The following is a 25388-nucleotide window of genomic DNA, read 5'->3' as shown; positions in this document are numbered from 1 at the left end:
CAACCTCAGGCAATCCTCTAGACAAATCTGAGGAAGAGATAAAAGACGCCACGTGTGCCTTCCCTCCAGTGAGACTCTCTTCTCTCTCAAGCTGACGGTTGCTGCCTTCATTCTCTTAGCACGATTCCTCTCCCTCCAGGCACCTCAGTCTCTCACGCAAGAGACTTCAGAGAGATCTACCACATCATTTCCCAGACATGTTTAGACATGATAGAACCTCACATGTGAAGTTCTTGGTAACAAGGAATAAGATAATAAATAGGAAGTACCTACAATAGCACCCAGGCTTTCCCAGGTGCCCCAGTTATAAAGAATCCACCTGCCAATGCAAGAGATGCAGGTTGATCCTTGGGTCAGGAAGATCCCCTGAAGGAGGAAATGGCAACCTGCTCCAGTATTTTTGCATGAGAATTCCACAGAAAGAGGGGCCTGTCACAGATGGTCACAAAGAGTCAGACACGACTGAACACACACACATGAAATAGCACCCACTCAATAAATGTTGGCTTTTATTAATCATCAGATAGGTTATTCAAATATATATATATATATATTTTTTTTAATGAAGTTCTTTCTAATTAAGAGTATACCATGGTCTGGGCACTTGGGTTCGGCCAATGGAGAACAGCAAAATAAATATAATTTGACTTCTTCCTTCAGAAGGTTGAGAATTTCAAGGAGAGGGAAGACACACAAACCAACATGTGTGGTGCGTGCTCAGTCATTTCAGTTGCGTCCAACTCTTTGCACCCCTATGGACTCTTTGCGCCCCTATGGACTGTAGCCTGCCAAGCTCCTCTGTCCCTGGGATTTCCCAGGCAAGAATACTGGAGTGGATTGCCATTTCCTTCTCCAGGGGAACTTCCCCACCCAAGGATCGAACCCACCTCTCCTGCCTCTCCTGCACTGCAGGTGGATTCTTTACCACTGAGCCACCGGGAAAGCCAACATGGGAGTCAAATCTGATATGTGTTTAAGGAAAATGTGAACAAAGAGCTGGAGGAGGGAAAATTCCTTCCTGTGAGGTGCCTGAAAAGGTGGGGGGAGTTTCTCCCATCCAATAAGACAGCGATGCCCTTCCAGAGGGAAGGAAGCACCTGAGGAAAAGGTCTGGAGCAGGACAGGGAATCCCATGTGCAGGGGCAGCTGACTAGAGAGATGAGAGGAGGACTGCAAGGTAAGGAAAGAGATGGAGATCAGGACATATTGGGGGTTTTTAATATATATATATATTTCTTAACACATATGCACACATATATATGGGCTTCTCAGGTGGCTCAGCATTAAAGAATCCGCCTCCAGTGCAGGAGATGCAGGTTCAATCCTTGGATCAGGAAGATCCCCTGGAGAAGAAAACAGCAACCCACTCCAGTATTCTTGCCTGGAGAATCCCAAGTACAGAGAACTCTGGGAGACTACAGTCCATGGGGTCACAAAGAGTCGGGCATGCTTTAGCAACTAAACACACACAAGCGCGCGCACGCACGTATTGGCTACACTGCATGGCATGTGCAATCTTAGTTCCCTAACCAAGGATCAAAGCCACATCCTCTGCATTGGAAGCGTGCAGTCTTAACCACGGGACCACCAGAGAAATCTCCCAGGACACATTCTTAATTGCCTTGAAGTTAGGGAAGGCCAACTGGAAGGCTAGAGGAGCCATCTAGGTCTGATTAAAAATGGCTCAGAGTAAAGCGATGGTCAGGAGGAAACAGGTTCAAGCTGACACAAATCTATGGCCCTCAGACTCTGCCAGCACGGAGGCTATTTGGGAAGTGAGGGAGGCCTGGAGCAGCCACCTCCCCTGAGAGTGAGGGTTGGCAAGAAGCCACAGAGGGTGAGTGACATTGCTCGGCATGCCCCTTCTCTCAAAAGGTATGCAGTTGGTGCCTCTGTCGTAAATCTCACCCTGAGTACTATCTGGAGACAGGGTTTTATTGGAGGACAGCTGCATAACTAATTTTAGGTTTGCACTGGAGAAATAGGGCAGGTTTAATCTCCAGGGCAGGGAGGAGTCACAGAAACAACGCTGAGCATCTGTTCTCGCTGAGGCATCTGAGAATAACTCTCCCAGAGCTTGCCAGCACTTGCAAGATGACCCTCTTGCAAGTAGAAGTAGAGCTATTAGGACCCCCTGACACATTACTGCATCCCTGGAAGACCCTTTCAAAGCCCCAGGTTCTGGCATCCCAGTGGACTAGAGTCGAATCCACTGGGGTATGCCTTAGTTACTTTTTGGAACAGGGAGTTCATGGGAGAAGGTGAGTGATGGCAGAAACCTCCCGGCTGCGCGTTTGCCTCTAGCTTTGCTGACTGATCTGAAGCAGGCGGCCAAGTATCCAATAGCATTTATATTCCCAACGAGGAACAACATTAAAGCCCAGCAAAGCTTCTGAGATTTTTGGCACCTTCTTTCTTAATGCCCACAACAAACCTAGGAGGAAGGACTTGATATTCACACTTTGAGAAATGTGAGAGTTAAGAAAGGATAAAGGACTTGCCAAGGAATCAGCTAGAAGGAAAGCTATAAGGCAGGTCTTCTGATTTTAGTGCCTTTCTTCTTATTGTGCTGCTGGAGGCTGGAGGCAAGGCAGAAAATGAGGAAGCGTTGAGAAAGAATTCAAATGCAGAAGAACAGATCTTTAGCCTTTGAGAGGAAATAGTCACTCAACCGAAGAGAAAGGCTCCCCTATCATTAAGCGAATTGGTCCATGAGTTTAGAGGGTCACTGAAATTTAAACAAACTTTAAATGCTTATGATTGTCTTACCTATGGTTGTTTTAGAAATCAAATGCTGGAAACAGGCTGTGCAAGGTACGACGATGGTGGTTTAAGAGCAAAGGCTCATGTATCAGACAGGGTTTAAATTCCAGCTCTTTCACTTAAATCCCAGCATGTTACTTAATTTCTTTCAGCTTCCTTTTTATTTTTTTCCCCCTGTTAAAATTGGGAATAGTAATAGCACCTGCCTCTAAGAGGAAAGGATCGAGTGAGATAATGCATGCTAAGAGCTTAACACAGGGCAGAGCACATAATAAACGCCATGGCAATGACAGCTCTATTGAAATGGCTGGTGGAAAAGCCTCTCCTCTATGGAGGTTTGGTTTTAATTTGGCGTTTGGATCAAGAAGGGGAATCGTTTTGTCTTTTACAGAACAGACCAGAAATGCAGGAATATGCCAAGGTCCCCGAAACGTCTGTGTCATTGGAAACATCCACCACTGTTAATCCCTGGGGTCACTTTCCCGTTTTTCTATACACCTTGATTGGATCTGTGGTGAATTCTATTCCTTTTGCGGGAGAAAAAGAGCAATAGAGAGGGCGACTAGCATGAATCTCTGAGAAGGGGGCTTCGGTGCTTTGTCATTTACTCCCCATCCCCCAGTTTGATATAAAACTATATGGATCCCATAAAGGAGGGGCCTAGGGCCAAGAAAAGCCAGGGAGGACTCACCTAGAGAAGCTCTCTAAACAACATGGTACCCGAGTGAGCACTGAGGGATACTGCTATGTGGGTGGGCCCAAGAGATGCTGCTAGATTTTCACATGATATAGGATAAGTACCAAATATCTTTGAGCTGTCAAAGAGATGCATGCAGACAACAGCAGTTTAGAAGAGTCCTGGAGGGGCCTTCCCTGGTTGTCCAGTGGTTAAACCTTCACCTCCAAGTGCAGGGGTGGAAGTTCAATCCCTGGTCAGGAAGCCAAGATCCCACATGTCACCCCGCCGAAAAATCAAAACAAAATAGAAGCAATATAGCAACAATTTCAATAAAGACTTTAAAAATGGTCCACATCAAGAGAAAAAAAGCAATCTTTAAAAGGAAGCGGGGAAAATAGAAGAGTTCTGGGGAATAGGGCAAAAAGATACAGCTCATGGATTATTGACCAAAAGCCACATTAAGTCTGCATATGTCAGCAGCAAAGGCCTATGAACCATGATAAAAACCAAAATATCCAAATCAAACATATTTAAATTGAATAATGAAGTTTAAGAGGGAAATAAGATCTATTCAATAATTACAGAGAAATCAAGAAAGTTAATTTTTTTGTCACTGAGCTTGTGACTCTGAAGTTTCATACTTAACTAAACGAGGATCCTTTGATAGAATTTAGTTGAATTTCATTTTGCAATACATTTGCACTTCAGAGATTTTTCAAATGAGGTACATGCAACACAGACTCCCAAAAGAGAGGTGGTCTCCAAACAAAAATGGATCCCTAGCCAAATCAGTTTTGGAAAAGGGTATATACTACCTGGAAGCTTCCCTGGTGACTCAGTGGTAAAGAACCTGCCTGCCAACACAGGAGACTCAGGTTTGATCCCTGGGTTGGGAAGATCCCCTGAAGGAAATGGCACCCCACTCCAGTATTCTTGCCTGGGAAATCCCATGGACAGAGGAGCCTAGTGGGCTACAATCCATGGGGTCATATTACTGAGCAACTAAAGAACAATTAATACACTACATACCCATCTTGAATATTCTGAATTATGTGTTGGCTTTACAAAAGCTCTGAGAAGTCTTAGAGTAAGGAAATGTACCTAACTTTGTTTAACCCAGTACTTCTCGATATATTTGATGAGTAATTTTTTTTGACTGAGATATCATGCTTTTCACTCTAGGAATTGCTGGTGAAGAGAGGTGCAGGTGAGAATGGATGATAATGGCATTGGTCTGGTGACCCAAGAGAAAAATAATCAGGTGGGAGATGAGCTGAAGATTGATGCTGGGATGCGGAAAATACCATGGCTGGGCATGGAAATGCTCCTTTGCCAAACGACCCCATATATCTTGGAAATTGGCTGAATTTTTCTAATATTCTTTCAAGGTCCTTGCTGAGTCACTCCCATAAATGATGGATCTTAATGGTTCTGAATATCTCTAAAGCTGGCGTGTCTGACCATCTCCCTTTTTTAAGTTTGTGATTCACTCCACTCCAGCAGGCAGGACCAGGGAGAACAGGCAGAGTTTCACTTTCCAATCATAAAAGCACATCTCAAAGCTAGCACGCAACCAGAATTTCATATCAGAGATTTAACTGGCCATCTCTTCAGAGACCCTGAGAACATCTCATTTCCAGGTCCTTTCTGGACTGTCTTTAAAGGGCTGTACTCATTATGGTAGAGTTGCTGTGATTAAAAGAGATACCTGAAGGCTTCAGGTAAAAAAAAAAAAAAAGAGTTTTGAGTCAGACAGATCAGGCTGAATTCAAATCCCAACTCTGCCTTTTCCTGGCATTGTGATCTTAGGGACTCTCTCCACATTTAAGTTTCCTCATCTGAGAATGAGGATGGTGCTATACCCATTATATCATATCTATTCAGGTTTGTTGTAACATTCAGAGGAAGTGGTGCATGGGTGGATGGGAGTTGACACAGGATAAGGTCACTGTACCATATCTAAGGCGGACATCGTAGCTATGTCAACCCATCACCCTGAGAATATCTTTGGGACCATCCCCATCTCTGTATCTGTTCAAAGGGGGGGAAAGTACTCAAAAGTGCTCAGTACCTGATTACTTGGGTGCGCTGCTGGGTGTAAGGGGTGATGACCTTGAGAAGAAGTTCCATTGCTCCGTTAATTCCCAACATGGCTCCTGTGGTGACTGAGAAAAACAAAAGCACACTAGTTATTGACCCATCTGAACCAAGCATTATTTTCAGCATCACAGATTGAGCCTAAAAGAAAGATGAGGTCCATTGCCTTTCCTGCCAAAGGCAACTTAGAAGTAGAGAAAGTCTATGGTCTTTCATCCCTGGCTTGGAAGTTAAAGACACCTGAAAAGCACTCATTATCTTCGCGTCCTATCTTTTTCTCAAAGGGGGCCCAAGCCATGAAATTACGTTTTTCATTTTCCGGTGGCCCATTGCTCTACACCATTGTATTCGGGGGGCGGGCGGTATAGTCACTTTACAATGTTGTGTTGGTTTCTACCGTACAGCAAAGTGAATCAGCCACACGTATACATATATCCCCCCTTCCTTGGATTTCCTTCCCATCTAGGTTACCCCAGAGTATTGAGTAGAGTTCCCTGTGCCGTACTGTCACCTTTCACTAGTTATCTGTCTTATACATAGTAGTGTACATATGCCAATCCAAATCTCCCAGTCCATCCCACCCCTTTTCCTCCTTGGTATCCAGACTGAAGCAAGTCAAAATGAGAAAAAGCAAATATTGTGTATTAATGCATATATGTGGAATCCATTGTATTTTTAATCAGAATAGTCAAGGTAATTGCTGAGCAGCAGATTTCTCTTTAAGTAGACCTTTGGCTTTCTGGCAACTTCAGATCAAGCTGTTTCACCCACTACCAACTTCCCAGATGATACATACATGCACGCACACACATATGCATGCACACACAGACAAAATGACATTCACATGTGCGTGCGCGCACACACACACACAGCCAGCACCTTAAGAAACACTTTCTTGGGTACATTTTACTGTTTGGAGAATTTACAATGAAGAAAAGTCACAAGTGGATGGGTTAAGGGTGAGTACAACTTGGATTCACTTCTTTAAAACTTTAAGGAACAACTTAATAAAAAAGATAGCACCCTTTCTGTTCCATGCCAAATCCAAATTCTCCTACTTTGGCATTCGGATTTCCCAACACTGAGGCTATGGCTTGACTATGCTTCTATCCATTAGTTGGTCCTTCTCAGAGGTAATTACCAGAAATCTTTGTCTTTTTGTCCAAGTGGATGGTTAGAGAAACATAGTGAGAGATCTGAATAACAGAAAGAGACTCAAAGGGGTATCTGGTCAACCTGGCAGCTTCAGGTAAGTATTTTGGATACAAAATCTCTGGATGCCACTCTCATCTCCAATGATGCTCCAGCTTCTCCACAATATCCCCAGCACCCCACTCCACTCAGCTCACTTTAGGAAGAGCTCTGGTCACATCAAAAAATAAGAGGAATCCACAGGATACAAAATGGAATCAGTTTGGCTGGGGGCAAAATGTTCAATTCAGAGAAGGAAAGAAGGTTATCTTCCAAAGTGTGACTCTTTTTTTTTTCCCCCTTTACCGCACTGTTCTTGTGAAACAGAGCAGGATCCTATGGTCCTTGCCACCCGCCCCCCTCCCCACACACACACTCTTCTGCCTATGGAAAAACTTTAACCAAAGAAAAAATTTAATCAGAAAAGTAAGAAAATGCAGCAGCAAAGCTATCAAAGGAAACCAAATAATAATAGTTCAGTCAATAAGGGAAGTCAAGGACTTTTCATTCCTTCTTAAGAGCTAGTGATAATATACTGAGTCATATCCTGTAAGCTGTCTTGTAGATACTGGAATTCCCACCAGGTGGAAGAAGTTAAGTACATGATGAGCAGACTGTAGCCATGACATAAGCTGCCACAATTCCCAGAGTTGGCCTCAAAGAAATGGAAACAAACTGAACCTGGAACTAAAGAGTAACTGTACTTAAAACCATCAAGATGACCCTGGTGGGACCACTGATGACCAGTTTCAAGGTGGCTGTTAGAGCCGACCATGCTGTTTCTGCATGTAGTCTCCTCCCTCAGCCTATAAAAGCTCTTGACCCCTGATGGTTGGGGTGGGAGGTGTGGAGGAGGGCACGGAGTCGATCGTTGGACTGGCATCTACCCTCCCCGTCTGTTGCCAGCATCCAAAATAAAGCAAACTTTCCTTTCCCCCAACCTGGTCTCTTTAAGGGCTTTTGAGTGGCAAGAAGCTGGACCCCATTTTCAGTAACATACTAAAACCTAGGAATGCCTTGTGCTTTGGGCCAGCTTTGTTCCAGGAAATATGAATGGTAGCAAGGGGGTCATGGAGAAGCAAAGAGAGAGAATCAAGGGAGGCTTATCCTGGCTTGCTCCAAGCCTCAGGAAAGGATAAAAAATGGAAAACTGGAGTCTCTAATATAGTTCATCCCAGTACAGTCCACCAGAGAGAGACTGAGGCTGATGTCTTAGTTACCACGAGAAGTGTGTATTCCTGGAACATCCCCTATGCATCCATTCGTCCTGAGGCTAGTACAGGCAGTCACTGCCTGGATCAAAATTCAAGAATTTGGCATCCAAGTTCTGTCCATCAATCTTCCACTCCCATGGCTACCCAGTCTTTACTTCTAAGTTGGGAAAACATGCTGGAGTAAACTCCTGGCAAATAATTCAGCAAAACTCTAGTATTAAGTACAGTTAGGGAGGAAATAGTTTTAAGAGCGTGAATTCTAGCATGGAAGGCTTTCAACTTGGAATTGAGGGTTCAGGATGGGGAGCACGTGTATACCTGAAATTTTTTTAATTTTAAAAATTAAAAAATAAATAAAGAAAAAAAAAACAATAAAAAATCCTCACTAATTTCTTCCATGCTGGATGACTGCCCAAGGTTAGACCACTTGGGCATATAAACATCCCCATTGGCCAAGTGAAAGCTGGTGAAGGGTTTGCTGGCTGTCAGAGAGCCATTCTGGTTCCAGCCAACTTCTTTTGCAGAAAGAAAACTTGCTGGAACATTCGATAGTGGCTAACAATTCACCCAAGAGACAGCAATCCATGGGCTTCATGAACTCTGCTTGCCTCTCGTTAGTAAAGTTAATGTGTAGAGACTGATCATATATTTTTTAAATATCTTATGAAATAGTTTGTACAATAAATGTTGTCTTGGAATAGGAGACAAATGGCCACTTCTTCATATCCATAGGCAAATCTCCGCATTTTTCAGAGCTCCCTGCTGAAGGAATTCTTCAAGATCTCTATAATCAATGTATATAATGAGAGTAGGCTATTCATTTTAACTATTCTTTACAACAGTGGTCCCCAAACTTTTCAGCACCAGGTAGCAATTTTGTTGAAGATAATTTTTCTACAGACTGGAGTGGGGGATGCTTTGGGGATGATTCAAGTGCATTACATTTATTGTGCCCTTTATTTCTATTATTACTACATCAGCTCCACCTCAGATCATCAGGCGTTAGATCCCAGAGGTTGGGAACCCCTGCTACAAAACCAAAATAAGATATCTCAAGTCTCATGCTGCTGGCAAGCTCAAAATGGGAATGGCATATCTTCTGCCTACTCATCAATAAGAGTTGTCCTTTATGCAAAGCCACAGCCTCTCACTTAGAATTTCCTTTTTTTAGACATTGATTTGGATATATTCTTTTAATCTCTCTGAAATATTGTCTGATTATCTAGTCAATATATATGAGTGTGAATGGAGATTCTGTCTGTGAACATGGAGTCAAGCGTCTATCTGATTTTTCCCTAGAAATACTGTCTTTTGATGGGCCCTCCATGCTTATTCACTTCCAAGGTGTTTCAATGGTAAGATGAGGGTTCAATCCCTGGATCAGGAAGATCTTCTGGAGTAGGAAATAGCAATGCCCTCTGGTATTCTTGCCTGGAGAATTCCATGGACAGAGGAGCCTCGTGGGTCACAGTCCAAAGAGTCGGACATAACTGAGTGACTGAGCACACACACAAGTACACACACGCACACACCATGCTTATTCATGAAATTAACCAATAAAACATGTCCCTACTATTTTGGTAGTTCTGAGGCTAGTTACAGAAAAGGTCACCTATTAATTCCCTGTATGGGCATGCTTCCTATTATCTCATAGGACTGAGGGAAAAGGGAAAGCAGAGAAGCAAAATACTTACTTAGCAACTGTTATGTGATGAGCTTACCCACGAACATGATCTTACTCACCCATCCACCAAGTCTATGAGGTCTTATTACAACTCTGACTTGACAAAGGAAGAAACTGAGGTTAAACAAGTTAAGTGCCCATGTCATATGACTCTTAAGAAATGAAATCAGAGTCAAGCTCAGGTCTTCTTGGCTCTAAGCTCACGTTCTTTCCTCTAGAGAGTATTATATCTAAATAATTGCCACTTTTCTTTCTGCAGGAAAGGAGCTTAGAAAAGAGAAATAAAAGTCTATGTTCATTATGCTGAAATAGGTGGTACAGAATATAATCTATTAATAAGAACTGTCTCTGTGTGGAGAGTAGAATAAACATGACTTTTGCAGTTAGAAACTCAGCCCTCATGACTTATCTGTATAAACTCAAGCAATTTCTTCACTCTCCTAAGCTTCCTTTTCTTCTTCTTAGCTATCAAACGCTAAGTCTACATACACGATTGTTAACAATGCTCAGAAATAATCCAAATTAGGAGATGGCAAATAACATCAACACTTCTACTATGATATATCAAATTACCTGAAGGACCATTTTAAGACACATTGGGAGATAAACTTGGGTAAAGGATGTCATGATGCATGCGTGACTTCAGGGACACAGTGGAGAGATTTGTGATGTGAGGGCTGCTCTTGACAGCTGTAACACATTGCACTGTGCCTTGGATATAAGGACTCAATAAAGTCTGCTTTCCCCTGGAATGTTTTTTTCACCTTGTAGTACTGACAGAGAAATGTAGAGTGCTAAAACAAGTAGCTCCCAAGGGAAAACATTATGGACCTCTCATTTCAAGAACTGATTCAAGAGTTCTCCATGGACACTGACATAGAGAACACATTTATGACACGGGGTGGGGGTACGGGGGGAGGAGAGGGTAGCATGTACGGAGAGAGTAACATAGAAACATACATCGTCATATGTAAAATAGATAGCCAATGGGAATTTGCTGTATGTCTCAGGGAACTCAAACCAGGGCTCTGAAACAGCCTAGAGGGGTGGGATGGGGAGGGAGGTGGGAGGGAGGTTCAAGAGGGAGGGGACATATTGTATACCTATGACTTATTCATGCTGATGTTTGGCAGAAACCAACACAATACTGTAAAGCAATTATCCTTCAATTAAAAATAAATAAAAGAAAAAAAAAAGAGTTTTCCACAGCTGAGGAGGAGACAAAGAAATAACTTCTCACCTCTACAGTCTCTAGAATGTGAGGATCCTCATGGTTTATTTATCTTGTTGGGATTACATCTGTCCTCCACCCAAGCCCTCCTTCCAACCATACTCCCAAACGGTTTCCAGGTGCTCCAGTCCAGATCTGGAAGCCCTCCAGAGAGCCACAGTTGAGTTGCTTACCACTAGAGGCGAACACACGCAGAGCCCAGAGACAGTGGAGGAGGTTCTGGCTGTGGCATAGGTTTTTCCTGGCCAGAATCAATGTCACATCAAGTGCTTCCAATTCCAGTGCCTTCTGTCCAAACTTTTTATCTGTGAACACATATCAATCCATCTTTGTTGTGTTGCACATTAATTCTGACAGTTGTATACTACGTGGGGGAGAGGACAGCAAAGACGGTGGAGGGAAGAGGATTGTCATGGAAATGAGACTTTTCAGATCTAGTAGAAAATGCTAATAAATATGTCTCCATTAGAACCAGATGGCTCCAAAGAGCCCATCAAGGGTACCCATACGGTCCATTATTCTTCAAGTATTATTTACATGTGCCTTGTGGGTTGTATGACTCTTATCCCCTGTATGTAAGAATGCTTCTGGTTGTTCTCAAACATGAGCTAGATGTTAGTTGGGTATAAATTTATTTCTCTAAGACAGTTTTAGAATCAAGGATACTTAAGCGACATAACTTGGGCTTCCCTGGTGGCTCAGTGGTGAAGAATCTGCCTGCATTGCAGGACATGTGGGTTTGAGCCCCAGGTTGGGAAGATTCCCTGGAGAAGGAAATGGCAACCCACTCCAGTATTATTGCCTGGAGAATCCCCATAGACAGAGGAGCCTGGCAGGCTATAATCCAGTGAGTTGCAAAGAGTCAGACACAACTTAGCAACTAAATAACAAGTTACATAAATTCAAATGTAGTGTGTGGACCTTGATTGGATCCTTCCCTGAGCATGTCTGTAAAAGGCACGCTGAGAACATTTTAGAGAAACTAGAATGAATATAAATATGCATGTCTTGTTAATTTGCTAGATTTGTGATTCTGGTATTGTGATTATATAAGAAAATGTCTCTCTTCAAAAAATTCACTCAAAAGTGTGTAGGAGTAAAATGCTATCTCTAATTTTCCTTAGAATATTTCAAACAAACATAAATAGATTAAGGAAATATGATAAAATGTTAACAATGGTTTGATCTGAGGGATAGGTATATAAGAGGTCATCATTCTATATGATAGAGGACTTTAAAATAAAAGGTGAAAACATAATTTCAGAAAATATAATTTTCTCCCCAGATTTCTTGAAAATATTGATCAAAATAAACCTGATATTCAGACTTGTGGGTGAGTCATTATTATTTTAATAATAGTGAATAAGCATAAGAAATAAATAGAAAGTACTTTTTATTCTATGCACTTGGTTTTCACAGGATAACAAATGACTATGCCACCTGTCACATTTATCTCTGTCCTTTCCCAAGTGCAATGCCCAAGCCACGTTTATGTTAGCAAGAACACGGTCACTATCAGATTCATCACAGGGAGAAATGAGTAAAACAGGTAACATCCTAAACCTCAATTACCAATATTTATCTCTGGACCAAAGGACACCAGCAAAGAGACTGTGACTGAACTCATATGACCCATTCCCTTTATCAGAAAAGAAAGATATCCGTTCATGAGCAGCCAATCTCATTGCTGTTCTGTTCAGCTCAGCCCCTGACAGCTTGAATGCTAACATCTAGGATTACAGTCTTTGATGGCAGAAGGTGTGGTGATGTAATTATGGCAATGGTAATATCGGGGTCTATAACTTGAAAATCACTTCTCTGATTCATCTCTTTCTCCTATAAAACCTACATGACTCTTATTTGCCAAGCCTCTGACCCTACATGCTAAGCAGGTGACATACAACCTTGCTTAATCCTTACAGCAAATGACCCAAGAATTATATACTGAGACCCATTTTGTCGATGAGAGCCCAATGGTAACTTGCCCAAGGTCACATTGCTAATAAGCATCAAGCCAGGGATTCCCTGGTGGCTTATATGATAAAGAATCCACTTCAAATGCAGGAGATCCAGGTTCAATCCCTGGATCGGAAAGATTCCCAGGAGAAGAGAGTGGCAACTCACTCCAGTATTCTTTCCTGGAGGATTCCATGAACAGAGGAACCTGGCGGGCTACAGCCCAAGGGGTGACAAGAGCCAGACCCAACTAACGACTAACACTTTCACTTTCAAGCCTAAAACCCAAGTCTGAGTCCCCAGACTCTGCTATTTAGGGTGTATATCATGTTTCTTCTGTCTTCCTGGAGTTCACTTAGCCCACTCTTTGTTTCATTGACTTCTTCTCATCCTTCAAGATTAGGCTCAAATGTCACCTCTCTCTGTCAACACCATCTTAGAGGAACATCACCCTTTCTTTTCCTTCCAGTTACTACCTAGTTATTTATCACCATCTGCTATTATCTAGCTAATTATGTACTTCCTGCCCTTCCCCACTTGAATGTAATTCCCACAAGAGCAGACCCCCTTATCTGTCTTGGTGACAGTGGCATTCCCATGGGCCTAGAAGAGTGCACAGCCCTGGGAGATACGCAGTCAATATCTGCTGAGTGATCAGTGGGTGATTTCTATGTGTTTTGTCTGGAACGTGACCCTGCAGGAGCTGGCTGATGCCTGGGTCTCAGTCACTGTTTGCGAAATGTTGAAGGGACTCAAAGCAGAATTCGAAGCGTTGAAAGGAAGGAGTACCCCCAGAGCTCTGTGCCCTCAGCGGCTGCTGCCTTCACAACATTCAGAGGAACTGCGCTTCTTGATTGTGGTCTGCGTAAAGTGTTCATGTTAGTTGCTCAGTCATGTCTGACTCTTTGTGACCCCACAGACTGTAGCCCGCCAGGCTCCTCCGTCCATGGAATTCTCTAGGCGAGAATACTGGAGTGGGTAGCCATTCCCTTCTCCAGGGGATCTTCCCGACCCACAGATGGAAGCCGTCTCCTGCATTGCAGCCAGATTCTTTACCATCTGAGCCACCAGGGAAGAAGCCCTGTGGTCTAAGACTGCACACAATTGGAGCTTAACTGTTATGACTAATTTGTAACATTTGCATGCAGCCTGGGTGCCCAGGCTTTTTCAACTGTGCTCCAAAGGGTCCTAGGGTTTTAGGGAGGTGTTTCAGGGTCTTCCATGTGAAAAGAGAAATGGATGTGGAGCATAAGTGGGAAGAATTCTAAACCCCCATCTTCTCTTCAACCAGGGAAGCACCACTTCTACATGACTTATTTGGGTTTCTCTAGTAGCTCAGTTGGTAAAGAATCTGCCTGCAGTGCAGGAGACCGGGGTTCAATCCCTGGGTTGGGAAGATCCCCTGGAGGAAGAAATGGAAAACCACTTCAGTATCCTTGCCTGGAAAATCCCATAGACAGAGGACCCTGGTGGGCTGCAGTCCATGGGGTCACAAAGAGTTGAGCACGACTGAGCAACTAACATTATACACTCTATCACTAGTGAGTTGAAAACTGTCCTTCCAGGAAAAGAGGGGTGGGATGAATTGGGAGATTGAGATTAATGTATATATGCTATCGATGCTAGGTATAAAATAGATTAAAATGAGAACCTACTGTACAGCACAGGGAACTCTACTCAGTGCTCTGTGGTGACCTAAATGGGAAGGAAAGCCAAAAAAAAAGGCAATATATGTATACATATAGCTAATTCACTTTGCTACTGAGTAGAAACTAACACAACATTGTAAAGCAACTATATTCTAATAAAAAATTGTTTTAAGCAATGGCTTAGTCATGTCCAACTACCCCATGGACTGTAGTCCACCAGGCTCCTCTGTCTATGGAATTCTCTAGGCAAGAATACTGGAGCAGGTTGCCATTTCCTTCTTCAGGGGATCTTCTCAACCCAGGGATTGAACACCAATATCCTGGATTGCAGGCAGATTCTTTACTGCCTGAGGCACCAGGGAAGTCCTTGATAAACTTAACAAATGAATTTTTAAAAAATTAATGAAAAAAAAAAAAAACTGGCTCCCCAAAAGTCATGTCTGCCTGGAACCTCAGAATGTTATGTTATTTGGAAACAGTCTCTGCAGACTTAATTACTTAAGTAAGGTCGTACATATTTGAGTATGCCCTAAACACAATGAGGATTTAGGGAGGGCTTCTTTGGTGGTCCAGTGGTTAAGAATCCATCTGCCAATGTGAGAGACGTGGGTTTGATCCCTGCTCTAGGAAGATTCCACATGCCATGGAGCAACTCAGCCCATGCACCACAACTACTGAGCCCGAGCACCTAGAGCCCACGCTCTGCAACAAGAAAGCCACCGCAATGAGAAGCCCATGCACTGTAACTGCAGAATAGCCCCCTCTTGCTGCAACTAGAGAAAAAAAACCTGCACAGCAGAAAGACCCAGTGCAGCCAAAAATAAATAAATAAAGTTTAAAAATAAAGTGATTGAAAACCTCCTTGGAATATCTCCCCTCCGTCCTCCACACGTCTCATGCCCCAGGTAGTCCACTCCTGCTCTGGGTCCAGTCCTGAGCCCCCAGGTACCTGGGATGTGCTCGCCTGTGGGGCGGGTCCTGCCATCATCACCGAGGTGTCTAGACCTGCTTCCTCTCTGTTCTCCCATAAAAGCTTCCCCAATCGTTCCCATGATAACAACCCCAGATACCCTTCCAGCCATCCTTGGGTCTGGGGGCGTGGGTACCTCGGAGGCCAACTTTGGCCAGCAGCCGGAAGAGCGGCAGGAGGATGACGTAGTCCGGAGAGGCCGTCCTGGCCGTGTCCACCAGGGTCCGCAGAAGGGCTTCACTCCCACCCTTGCTGATCATGTATTGGATCCTCCGGTCTGTGCCTGAGGGGGCGAGCAGAGGGGCCCTGAGTCTCACATAACTACCCTCCTGTCCTTGGAGCAGGAAGCAGATCTCACAGCTAGAGACTGAGCAAGCGTTGATTCATCTCATCTCAGAGACAGTAAGTGTGGAGTTCATGAAGCATCTTGTGTAAAGTTGTGCTATTAGGTAAGGGGCCAGGGGTAGGGGTGACGGGTGAGAAATGGAGAAATAATGAAATATTTGAGAACTTGCAGCAGGTATAATAAATGGAGCCTAAACTCTCCTTTCCTAAGACTCTATGAAGTCAGTGTATGTGGGTACTTGTGTTGCATGTATTTGCTGATGTTTAGTCACTAAGTTGTGTCCAACTCTTTGCGACCTCATGGACTATAGCCCGCGAGGCTGCTCTGCCTGTGGGGATTCTCCATGCAAGAATGCTGGAGTGGGTTGCCATTTCCTTCTCCAGAGCATCTTCCCGACCCAGGAATCAAACTCATGTCTCATGCGTCTCCTGCATTGGCAGAAAGATTGTTTATGACTGAGAAACCTGGGAAGCCCTGTTATCACATGTAAAGAAATATGCATGTAGGCTGATGTACAAAGTTATGACCAAGCTAGACAGTATATTAAAAAGCAGAGACATTACTTCGCCAACAAAGGTCTATCTAATCAAGGCTATGGTTTTTCCAGTAGTCATGTATGGATGTGAGAGTTGGACTGTAAAGAAAGCTGAGCACCGAAGAATTGATGCTTTTGAACTGTGGTGTTGGAAAAGACTCTTGAAAGTCCCTTGGACTGCAAGAAGATCCAACCAGTCCATCCTAAAGGAAATCAGTCCTGAGTGTTCATTGGAGGGACTGTTGTTGAAGCTGAAACTCCAATACTTTGGCCGCCTGATGTGGAGAGCTGATTCATTTGCAAAGACCCTGATGCTGGGAAAGATTGAGGGCTAGAGGAGAAGGGGATGAGAGAGCATGAGATGGTTGGATGGCATCACCGACTCAATGGACATGGGTTTGGGTGGACTCTGGGAGTTGGTGATGGAGAGGGAGGCCTGGTGTGCTGCGGTTCATGGGGTTGCAAAGAGTCGGACACGTCTGAGCAATTGAACTGAACTGATAATCATATACTTGAATAAAGTGAGAATATCAGTATCCCTCAGCTATTAGGTTTAAATCATCTCTTAATAGAAGAAAGTTTAGTTTGATAGCTTATCTAGAATAATTTCATGAGTGGTATTAATGATTATTTTGTGCTGGCCTTCAGTAACTGATGTGAGGGACGTATGGAAACAAGCAGAGTAATCCTTTGAGAAACAAACACCTAATAATATACCTAGGGAGTTTTGAAGAAGGTCTGGACTAAGGTAAAATATGTTGGTCTTTCTACCTTAGAGTAGTTTTAAAGAAGGACCTCCCCCATCTTACCCCAGGATAAGCCAAAAGGCAGTGGTTACGTTTCATCTTGGAAGGGGACTCACATGATTCTCTATGCTCTTGAACCAAGGTGGTCAACAGGGTAGGAGATTATAATCAAAGAAGACTCTCTGATTTTTCATCCTCTACTAAAGGGGCAATAATCAGTACCTATTTCAGAAAGAGAACTCTGTGGTTTCATTCTAAGAGTTCCAGACACCACTGGACAAACCGAAGTCAGAACTATCCCAGAGAACAAATGGGCTTCACCTCCAGAGGGTACCTGATGCAGAAGAAGAGGTGTCACCCTGCCACTGGAGTGCAGCACAGCCTGAGGGTAAACCTCGATACGAGTGGACCCTTCCTTCTGAAACTGTAACCTGAGGGTCTGGGGCTTTGGAGCGACGTTCACTGTGGTATTTCTGTTTGGTACGAATATGTCTTTCTAATGCAACATGGCTGGCTTCATAGAAGTGAAAGCTAAGTGAATGCTGGAATGCTCAAGAAGCTGTGTTTTCCAAGAACTTCAGGTGGAAAAGAGCTGATAGAAGTGGGACCCAGTTGACTCAGTTGATGCCACCATAGTGACTTCTGTCCATTTATCCCTCAAAATATAATGGCTGACCACACTGCTAAGTCTAGCTCCTGCCTCGTCTTCCTGTCTCCACTTGACTTACGTGAGAGAGCTGCCGACACCTGGCTCTCTAAATGGGCCATGATGAGGGAAGAGGGGGAGGCGAGAGGTCAAACCACTGAGGGCTGGAAGTCCTTGGCCGCAGAGATGAGATGTCACAGAATAGCCACCCAGAGTCTAAATGCCTCCTAAATTTGGGCCACTGTAGGGCGGGTGACATGATTGAAAAGCCCAAAGTCATCCATCTTATGGTGACTTTGTCTCGCACAGAAAACTTGGAGCAAACCCCAGGCCACACAGTCTCTTGGGAGACATGGCATCTGCATGCCCCATGTCCGCCACAGGAGGAGTGAGGTCATGACCTACTCACCAACTGAAAGCAGATCTCCGAGGAGCTGGAGGATGGCCAGGATGGACTCCCGGTCTGAGGAGTTCTACAATGAAAGCAGATAGCCATCTTTAAGAAGAAAGGTGAGGGTATAGCCAACTAAGGAGAACCGTAGGGAGGTTTCCTCAAAAACTAAAAGTAGAACTACCATAAAACCCAGAAATCCCACTCCTGGGCATATATCCAGAAAAGATGAAAACCCTAATTTGAAATGATAAATGCATCCCAATGTTCATTGCAGCACTATTTATAAAAGACAAGACACAGAAGCAACCTAAATGTCCATTGACAGATGAATCGCTAAATAAGATGTGGTGCATGCCTGCGTGCTCAGCCGCTTCAGTCGTGTCTGACTCTTTGCAACCCTATGGACTTTAGTCTGCCAGGCTTCTCTGTCCATAGGATTCTCCAGGCAATATACTGGAGTGGGTTGCTATGCCCTCCTCCAAGGGATTTTCCTGACCCAGGTGTCAAACCTGCATCTCCCAAGTTGCCTACGTTGCAGGCAGATTCTTTACCACTCAGCCACAGGGGAAGACCAAAGAAGATGTCACACATATATACAATGGAATATCACTCAAGCATTAAAAATAAAGAAATAATGACATTTGTAGCAACATGGTGGATCTAGAGATCGTCATACCAAGCGAAATATATCAGAGAAAGACAAATACCATACGATATCACTTACATGTAGAATCTTTTAAAATGACACAAATAAACTTATTGACAAAACAGAAACAGAGTCACAGATATAGAAAACAAACTCATGGTTACCAAAGGGGAAAGGTGGGTGGTGGGGAGATAAATTGGGAGTTTGGGATTGACACATAATACCACTATATATAAAACAGGTAATCGACAAGGACCTACTGTATAGCACAGGGAACTCTACTCAATATTCTCTAATAAGCTAAATGGGAAAATAATTTGAAAAAGAATAGATGCACGTGTATATGTAACTGAATCACTTTGCCGTATACCTGAAACTAACACAACATTATAAATCAACTATGCATGCTAAATAGCTTCAGCCACGTCTGACTCTATGCAACTCTATGGACTATAACTCACTAGGTTCCTCCGTCCATGGGATTCTCCAGGCAAGAATGCTGGAGTGGGTTGCCATTCCCTCCTCTAGGGGATCTTCCCTGCCCAGGGATCAAACCCACATCTCTTAAATCTCCTACATTGGCAGTTGGGTTCTTTACCACTAGCACCACCTGGTAAGCCCATACATCAAGTATACTCTAATAGAAAATAAAAATTTTAAAAGGAAAGAAGGCAGAAGAAGGGAGGTGGCATGGTCAAGGGTATGCATGGGAATGGCAGCTTCCTTCTGCCGAGAAGGACTTTCTACAATAAGGAATGGCTGAACGGAGACTCCCATGGTGGTCTGGTGGTTAAGAATTCACTTTCCAATGCCAGGGACTCGAATTAGATTCCTGGTCTGGAAACTAAGATCCCACATGCCTCAGGGCAACTAAGCCCATGCACAAGTAGAGAGAGGACCACCTGCCACAATTAAGACCCACAGCCAAATAAATAAATATTTTTTAAAAAACAAATCGTTGCATGGTTGCTCCTTAAATAAAAACTGAAAAGGACTCACTGAATGAAGCATCTCAGGGGCTCTATCTCCATATTTAGCCTTCAGAAACTGGCAACATCAGCAAAATGGGCAAAAGAAAACACTGATAGTTCAGGCAGAAAGGGCAAATGAAAAGGGGCTTTGTGGGCCAAGGTAGCAAAGCCTTTGCTAATTTCAGGAGGCTTAGATTATTGTTCAATCCAGGACAGAGAGCAGAAACAGAAATCCACTAACATGTTCACATGGAAAGACTTCCCTGACTCACAAGGATGAAGTGTTGTTTTCTTAAGAGACACCTGGGGTAGCAACAAATCTCATGACATAGCTCTGTGGGGTATTTGCAATCCTTGACACTCTCCCCTTTGTTACACGGGAGAGAACACCGAGACTCAGAGGGAGGGAGGGCTTAATCAAGACCTCTGTGGTGATCCACAATGCCAACGCCAGAGTACAGCCCAGGCCAGGCTCTCAACAACCAGGCCAGTGTCATTGCATGGTAATATGTTAATTTTCTAGCTCTCAAGCACTTCTTTACCTATAAGTTGCAAGTTTGCACCCATAAATAGCACCTCTCCAAAGCCCCCACTCTCCAACCCCTCGTAAGCATCATTCTATTACACTCTCTGTTGCTGCAAGTTCAGCTTTTTTAGATTCCATATATCAGTGGTATCACACGGTATTCATCTTTCTCTGACTTATCTCACTAAACCTAATGCCTTCAAGGTCCATCTGTGTTGCTGCAAATGGCAGGATATTCTTGTTCTCGTGGCTGAATAATATTCCACTGTATGTATATACATCTTCTTTATCCATTCATCTGTTGAGGGACACTTAGGTTGCTTCCATATCTTGGCTGTTATGAAAAATGCTCCAGTGGACATGGGTGTGCAGATGTCTCTTCCAGATACTGCTTTCAAATCTTTTGAATATAAAGCCAGGAGTCTTATCTTACACCACTCACAAAAATTAACTCGAAATAGGTCAAAGACTTAAATCTAGGACTTGAAATCATGAAACTCCCAAAGAAATCACAGGAGAAAAAAAAAAAAATCTCTGACATTAGTGTTGGCAATGTTCTCTTTGGTAAGACACCAAAAGCATGTGCAATGAGATTAAAATAAACAAATGAGACTACATTAGACTGAAGAGCTTTTGCACAACCAGGGAAACAATCAACAAAGAAACGTCAACAGAATGGGAGGAAATACTCACACACGATGGGCTTCCCTGGTGGCTCAGCGGTAAAGAATCCGCCTGCCAGTGCAGGAGACACTGGATCGATCCCTGGGTTGGGAAGATCCCCTGGAGGAGGGCATAGCAACCCACTCCAGTATTCTTACCTGAGAATTCCCATGGACAGAGAAGCCTGGCGGGCTATAGTCCGTGGGGTCGTAAAGAGTCAGACATGACTTAGTGGCTAAATAACAACAATTAAGATATTTTTTTTAATTTATTGGAGTATAGTTGCTTTACAATGTTGTGTTAGTTTCTGCTGTACAGCAGTGAATTAGCCATGCTGTTAAGTCGCTTCAGTTGTGTCCGACTCTGTGCAACCCCATAGACTGCTGCCCACCAGGCTCCTCTGTCCCTGGGATTCTCCAGGCAAGAACACTGGAGTGGGTTGCCATTTCCTTCTCCAATGCATGAAACTGAAAAGTGAAAGTGAAGTCACTCAGTCGTGTCCAACTCTTAGCGACCCCATGGACTGCAGCCTACCAGGCTCCTCCACCATGGGATTTTCCAGGAAAGAGTACTGGGGTGGGGTGCCATTGACTTCTCCATATACATATATCCTCTCTTTTTTGGATTTCCTTCCCATTTAGGTCACCACTGAACACTGATAAGATACTATTGTAAAGGTACGCTTTTACACACCAAACAAGGCAAAAAAAAAGGTCCATTATGGACAAAATGCCCAAACTTAATACTTTAACTCATCTTCCAGGTGTGATGAGACACCTGGGGTTCCCTAGACATTTGAGGTTTATACGCTTACCAAGGAAAAGACTTGGATTTGCTCTGGGAGCTTCTCCACAGGGAGCTGAGCCTAAAGAAGGCAGCCTCAGCATCACTTTTCTGATGCCTCCTATCACAGCTGCCCTGGACGCTAACAGAAGGCATCATTCTTTGAGTCCCCTCCAACAAATGTCATGCACAGCTGTGCTCCGTGTCAGTGTTCCCTGTCCTCTCCCACCCTTTGGTCTCCCAAAATCTGGGAACAAGAACCAAGGATTAGGGAAGCCACTGATATATCATCCCAGGGAATTTGCTAGTCTTCGGTTCTGGTACCAGTTCCATTGTAGGAGAGGTTCCCCCACATCCACAAACAATACTCTGGACACCATCAGGTTGTCCTACAGTTCATCTCCATTCTGACACTATCTACCCAGAGATAACATCAGATCCCAGAGGCTGAGGGGTCAGTCCTACAAGATCGCCCACCCCCACTTCAGACTCCAGTGGCAAGTCCAGGTTGTGACCCCTCCTTCTGGCCAACATATTTGTTATAAATCAGGGGTTCCAGTGAGCTCCTCTAATTCAGGGTGTCAATCACAAATCTAGGTTGTTAATCTGTCCTTCCAGTTCACTGGCTATAAATTAAAGATTCCCATAACCGACCTCCTCCTTGGGTGTGATTAATTTGTTAAATCCTCTCCCCGAACTCAGAGAAACATTTCACTTTCTGGATTGCTAGTTTATTGTAAAACAGTATAACTCAGGAACAGCCAGATGTAAGAGATGCCCAGGGCAAGGTCCGGGGGATTGGCACAGAGCTCACATGCCTTCTCCGGAAGCATCACTCTCCCAGCATCTCCACCTGTTCACCAACCTGGAGGCTCTGTAAACTTCATCTCTCAAGTTTCCTGTTTTCTTTCTTTTTTAATTTTGGGGGGAGAGACACACCAACAGTATGTGGGATCTTAGTGTTCCGAACCTATGCCCTTGCCTTGAAATGTGGAGTCTTAACCCCTGGACTGCCAAGGTAGTTCCCCTATCCTTAGATAGTCTATAGATTCAACTTCTGGCTCTTCTACCTTCCCTGGAGGTAAAGGGGACTTGGGGTGTCCTGGGGAGCCAGGAAGTCAGACTGAAAGTCCCAACCCTCCAACCACATGGTCAGTTCTCCTGACAGTCAGCTTTCCATTCATAGATGTGGTCCAAAAGTCAACCCATTAACTTAACAAAAGACAAGTTTATTGCTCTCATCACTGAGGATATTCCAAGGGTTTGGGGAGCTCTGTGCCAGAAACAAGAGGAAGACCAAATATCTATTTTTTACTATAAATCACAAAATATCCAGCCCTTTGAAAATGGACCCAAAGATGGCTGATGGTAAAAAAAAAAACAAAGTCCCTTCTCTGCAATGAATGATGTGTCTGGATCCACCAGCAGAAACCCCCATAACTGCTCTTCTTTCTGAAAAGAGGGAGGGGGATAAGCCATAAAAGCAAGGCTGGGCAATATCGCGTAACTTGGTATAAATGCAGGATTCATCAGTTAACTGTGAATAATGAGCAAAAAGGAAAACAAGAGAGGCAACAGGGTGATGAGAAAGGAGCAAAGAGAAAAGGGAGAGAGGAAAACTAATAAAGTGGAAACTGATTGAAGAGGGATAAAAAGATCCATGTTTAATTTCCTTTCATTCAATTATTCATGCATTCGTCCCACAAATGCTCCCTGGAAATCATGCATGTTCCAGTCACTGGGCTGGGATACAAACAGATGGGAACACATTCAGCCTTCACAGGGCTCCAGGCCTGGCTGAGACGAACAGCTGGCAAACAGTTAGGACCCAGGATGGTTAAGGACTGTGACAAAGGTAAACGTGGATGCTAGAAGAATTCAGGGACGGGGTGTGTAACCCAACCAGGTCCATGAGTGATACATCTGGGAAATCAGGCAGAAGCGGGGCAGGAGTGATGCTGAAAGCCCAGCTGCTCTGCACATGGGTGCTGAATCATATCTCAGAGACAAGTTCTGAGTGAAGTAGAAGAGGATAGATTTACTGCTTTGCCAGGCAAAGGGGGACACAGTGAGCTAATGCCCTCAAAACCATGTGTTTCCAACTTTGGGAAGATAGTGAGGAGTTTTATAACCGTTGTTCAAGGAGGCTGTGATCACTCATGGGCATTCTTCTGATGGGCTGACAGTGAGGTAAGCAGGAGTCAGCATCAGCAGCCTTCGGGTCCAACCAGTCTGGGGTCTACATGCTTGTGGGCCACCTGTCATCACCAATCATTAACTTCTCCGACCTGGAGGGGCTTTCAGTATCTGCGTGCATGCTAAGTCACTTAGTTATGTTTGACTCTCTGTGACCCTATGGCCTGTAGCCCACTGTCCATAGGCTCCTCCATCCATGGATTCTCCAAGCAAGAATACTGGAGTGGGTTGTCATTTCCTCCTCCAGGGGATCTTGCTGACTCAGGGATAGAACCCACATCTCTCACATCTCTTGCAGTGGCAGGCAGTTCTTTACCACGAGTGCCACTTGGGAAGCTCTTCAGTATCTGCAAAGAGCTCAAAGATATTGTTGTGTGTATCCCTTGATGGGGTAACAGGGCCTTGCCCCAAGGTGGCTCTTGACTGTTTGTTTCTCCCTGGTCTCGCATCCCCTCCCTTCCCTCATTAACAACTGCTTGAATCTGTCCCTTGGGACTCAGGGAAGGTCATGGAGGATAAATGAAAGCTGTTTCCTGTAATCAAAGAAATGGGAGACACAGTAAGGCCTTGTGCCTGGGAGCACCACAGGGCCCTGCACCATATCAAGGGGAATGTTCCAGCTGTGTCACAGCCCTACTTACTCAGAGGGAAGCATGACAGAGTGTGGCAACCTTGGAGGATGAAGCTGCTTCCAGGATGAAGCAGATGGTGAAAGGAATTGTGAGTCTGTGGACAAGAACTAGGTCTCACTCATTTCTGCATTCCTGTGTCCTGAGGTGTAATAGATAATCGGTATATTTTATTGGATCCATTTATCCAGCTAAGAGATTGCCCACTTTTAGTTCAATGCCCACTAATGCTCCCTGAGAACAAGCACTCTCTCCTAGGCTTCTGCTGTACCTTCCAGCAGGGAGATAGATCTGGGTGTACAGAATCTACTAAATCACCGCCCCTAAATTGGTTTGACCTGTGGCCAACACAGTTGGCTGCACACACTCCAGTCGTTCTTCTATAATTGCTTCCCAGAAAATCCCATTTGTTTCAAGCCCGGGGCAGCAGCCTGCTGATGAAAGATACATACTCTACTTGTCCCCTCCCTGGGGAATGGGCCACAGTTCACCTCTTCTGTCTTTCTCCTTTTCCAATGGTTGGTTAAGATGTGAGTATGATCCCAGATAGGGACTTACCCTGGTGTCTCAGTGGCAAAGAACCTGCCTGCAACTGCATGAGAATTTCTGCAATACAAGGGACGTGGGTTCGATCCCTGGGTGGGGAAGATCCCATGGAGCAGGAAACAGCAACCCACTCCAGTATTCTTGCCTGGGAAATCCCTTGGACAGAGGAGTCTCGTGGGCTATAGTCCATGGGGTCAAAAAGAGTCAGACATGATTTAGGGACTAAACCACCACACCACCATGAGGGCAGATCTGGGTAAGGAAACTCAAATAGAAGTCGACTGAGAGATTCCAGAAAAGATTATCCTCCAAGATTTAAAAAGAGAA

At 44.2% G+C, this 25388-nt stretch overlaps 1 protein-coding gene across 2 annotated transcripts in view; it reads right to left on the bottom strand.

Annotated features, from left to right (window-relative positions):
* AGBL1 (ATP/GTP binding protein like 1) overlaps positions 1 to 25388 on the bottom strand; it is a 928519-nt gene that overhangs the window by 838188 nt on the left and 64943 nt on the right. For both annotated transcript variants that reach the window (XM_027520902.1, XM_027520903.1), the window contains exons 2-5: positions 18117 to 18180; positions 15571 to 15717; positions 11033 to 11164; positions 5514 to 5607 (exon numbers count right to left, since the gene is read on the bottom strand). In XM_027520902.1, coding sequence (XP_027376703.1) covers positions 5514 to 5607; positions 11033 to 11164; positions 15571 to 15717; positions 18117 to 18180 — 437 coding nt within the window. The remainder of the gene's footprint in view (positions 1 to 5513; positions 5608 to 11032; positions 11165 to 15570; positions 15718 to 18116; positions 18181 to 25388) is intronic.

Source organism: Bos indicus x Bos taurus, chromosome 21 (genome assembly GCF_003369695.1).
Source record: "Bos indicus x Bos taurus breed Angus x Brahman F1 hybrid chromosome 21, Bos_hybrid_MaternalHap_v2.0, whole genome shotgun sequence".
NCBI classification, from domain to species: domain Eukaryota; kingdom Metazoa; phylum Chordata; class Mammalia; order Artiodactyla; family Bovidae; genus Bos; species Bos indicus x Bos taurus.
Note: the sequence above shows the minus strand (reverse complement) of the source record. Positions and strands in the feature narration are given on the sequence as shown.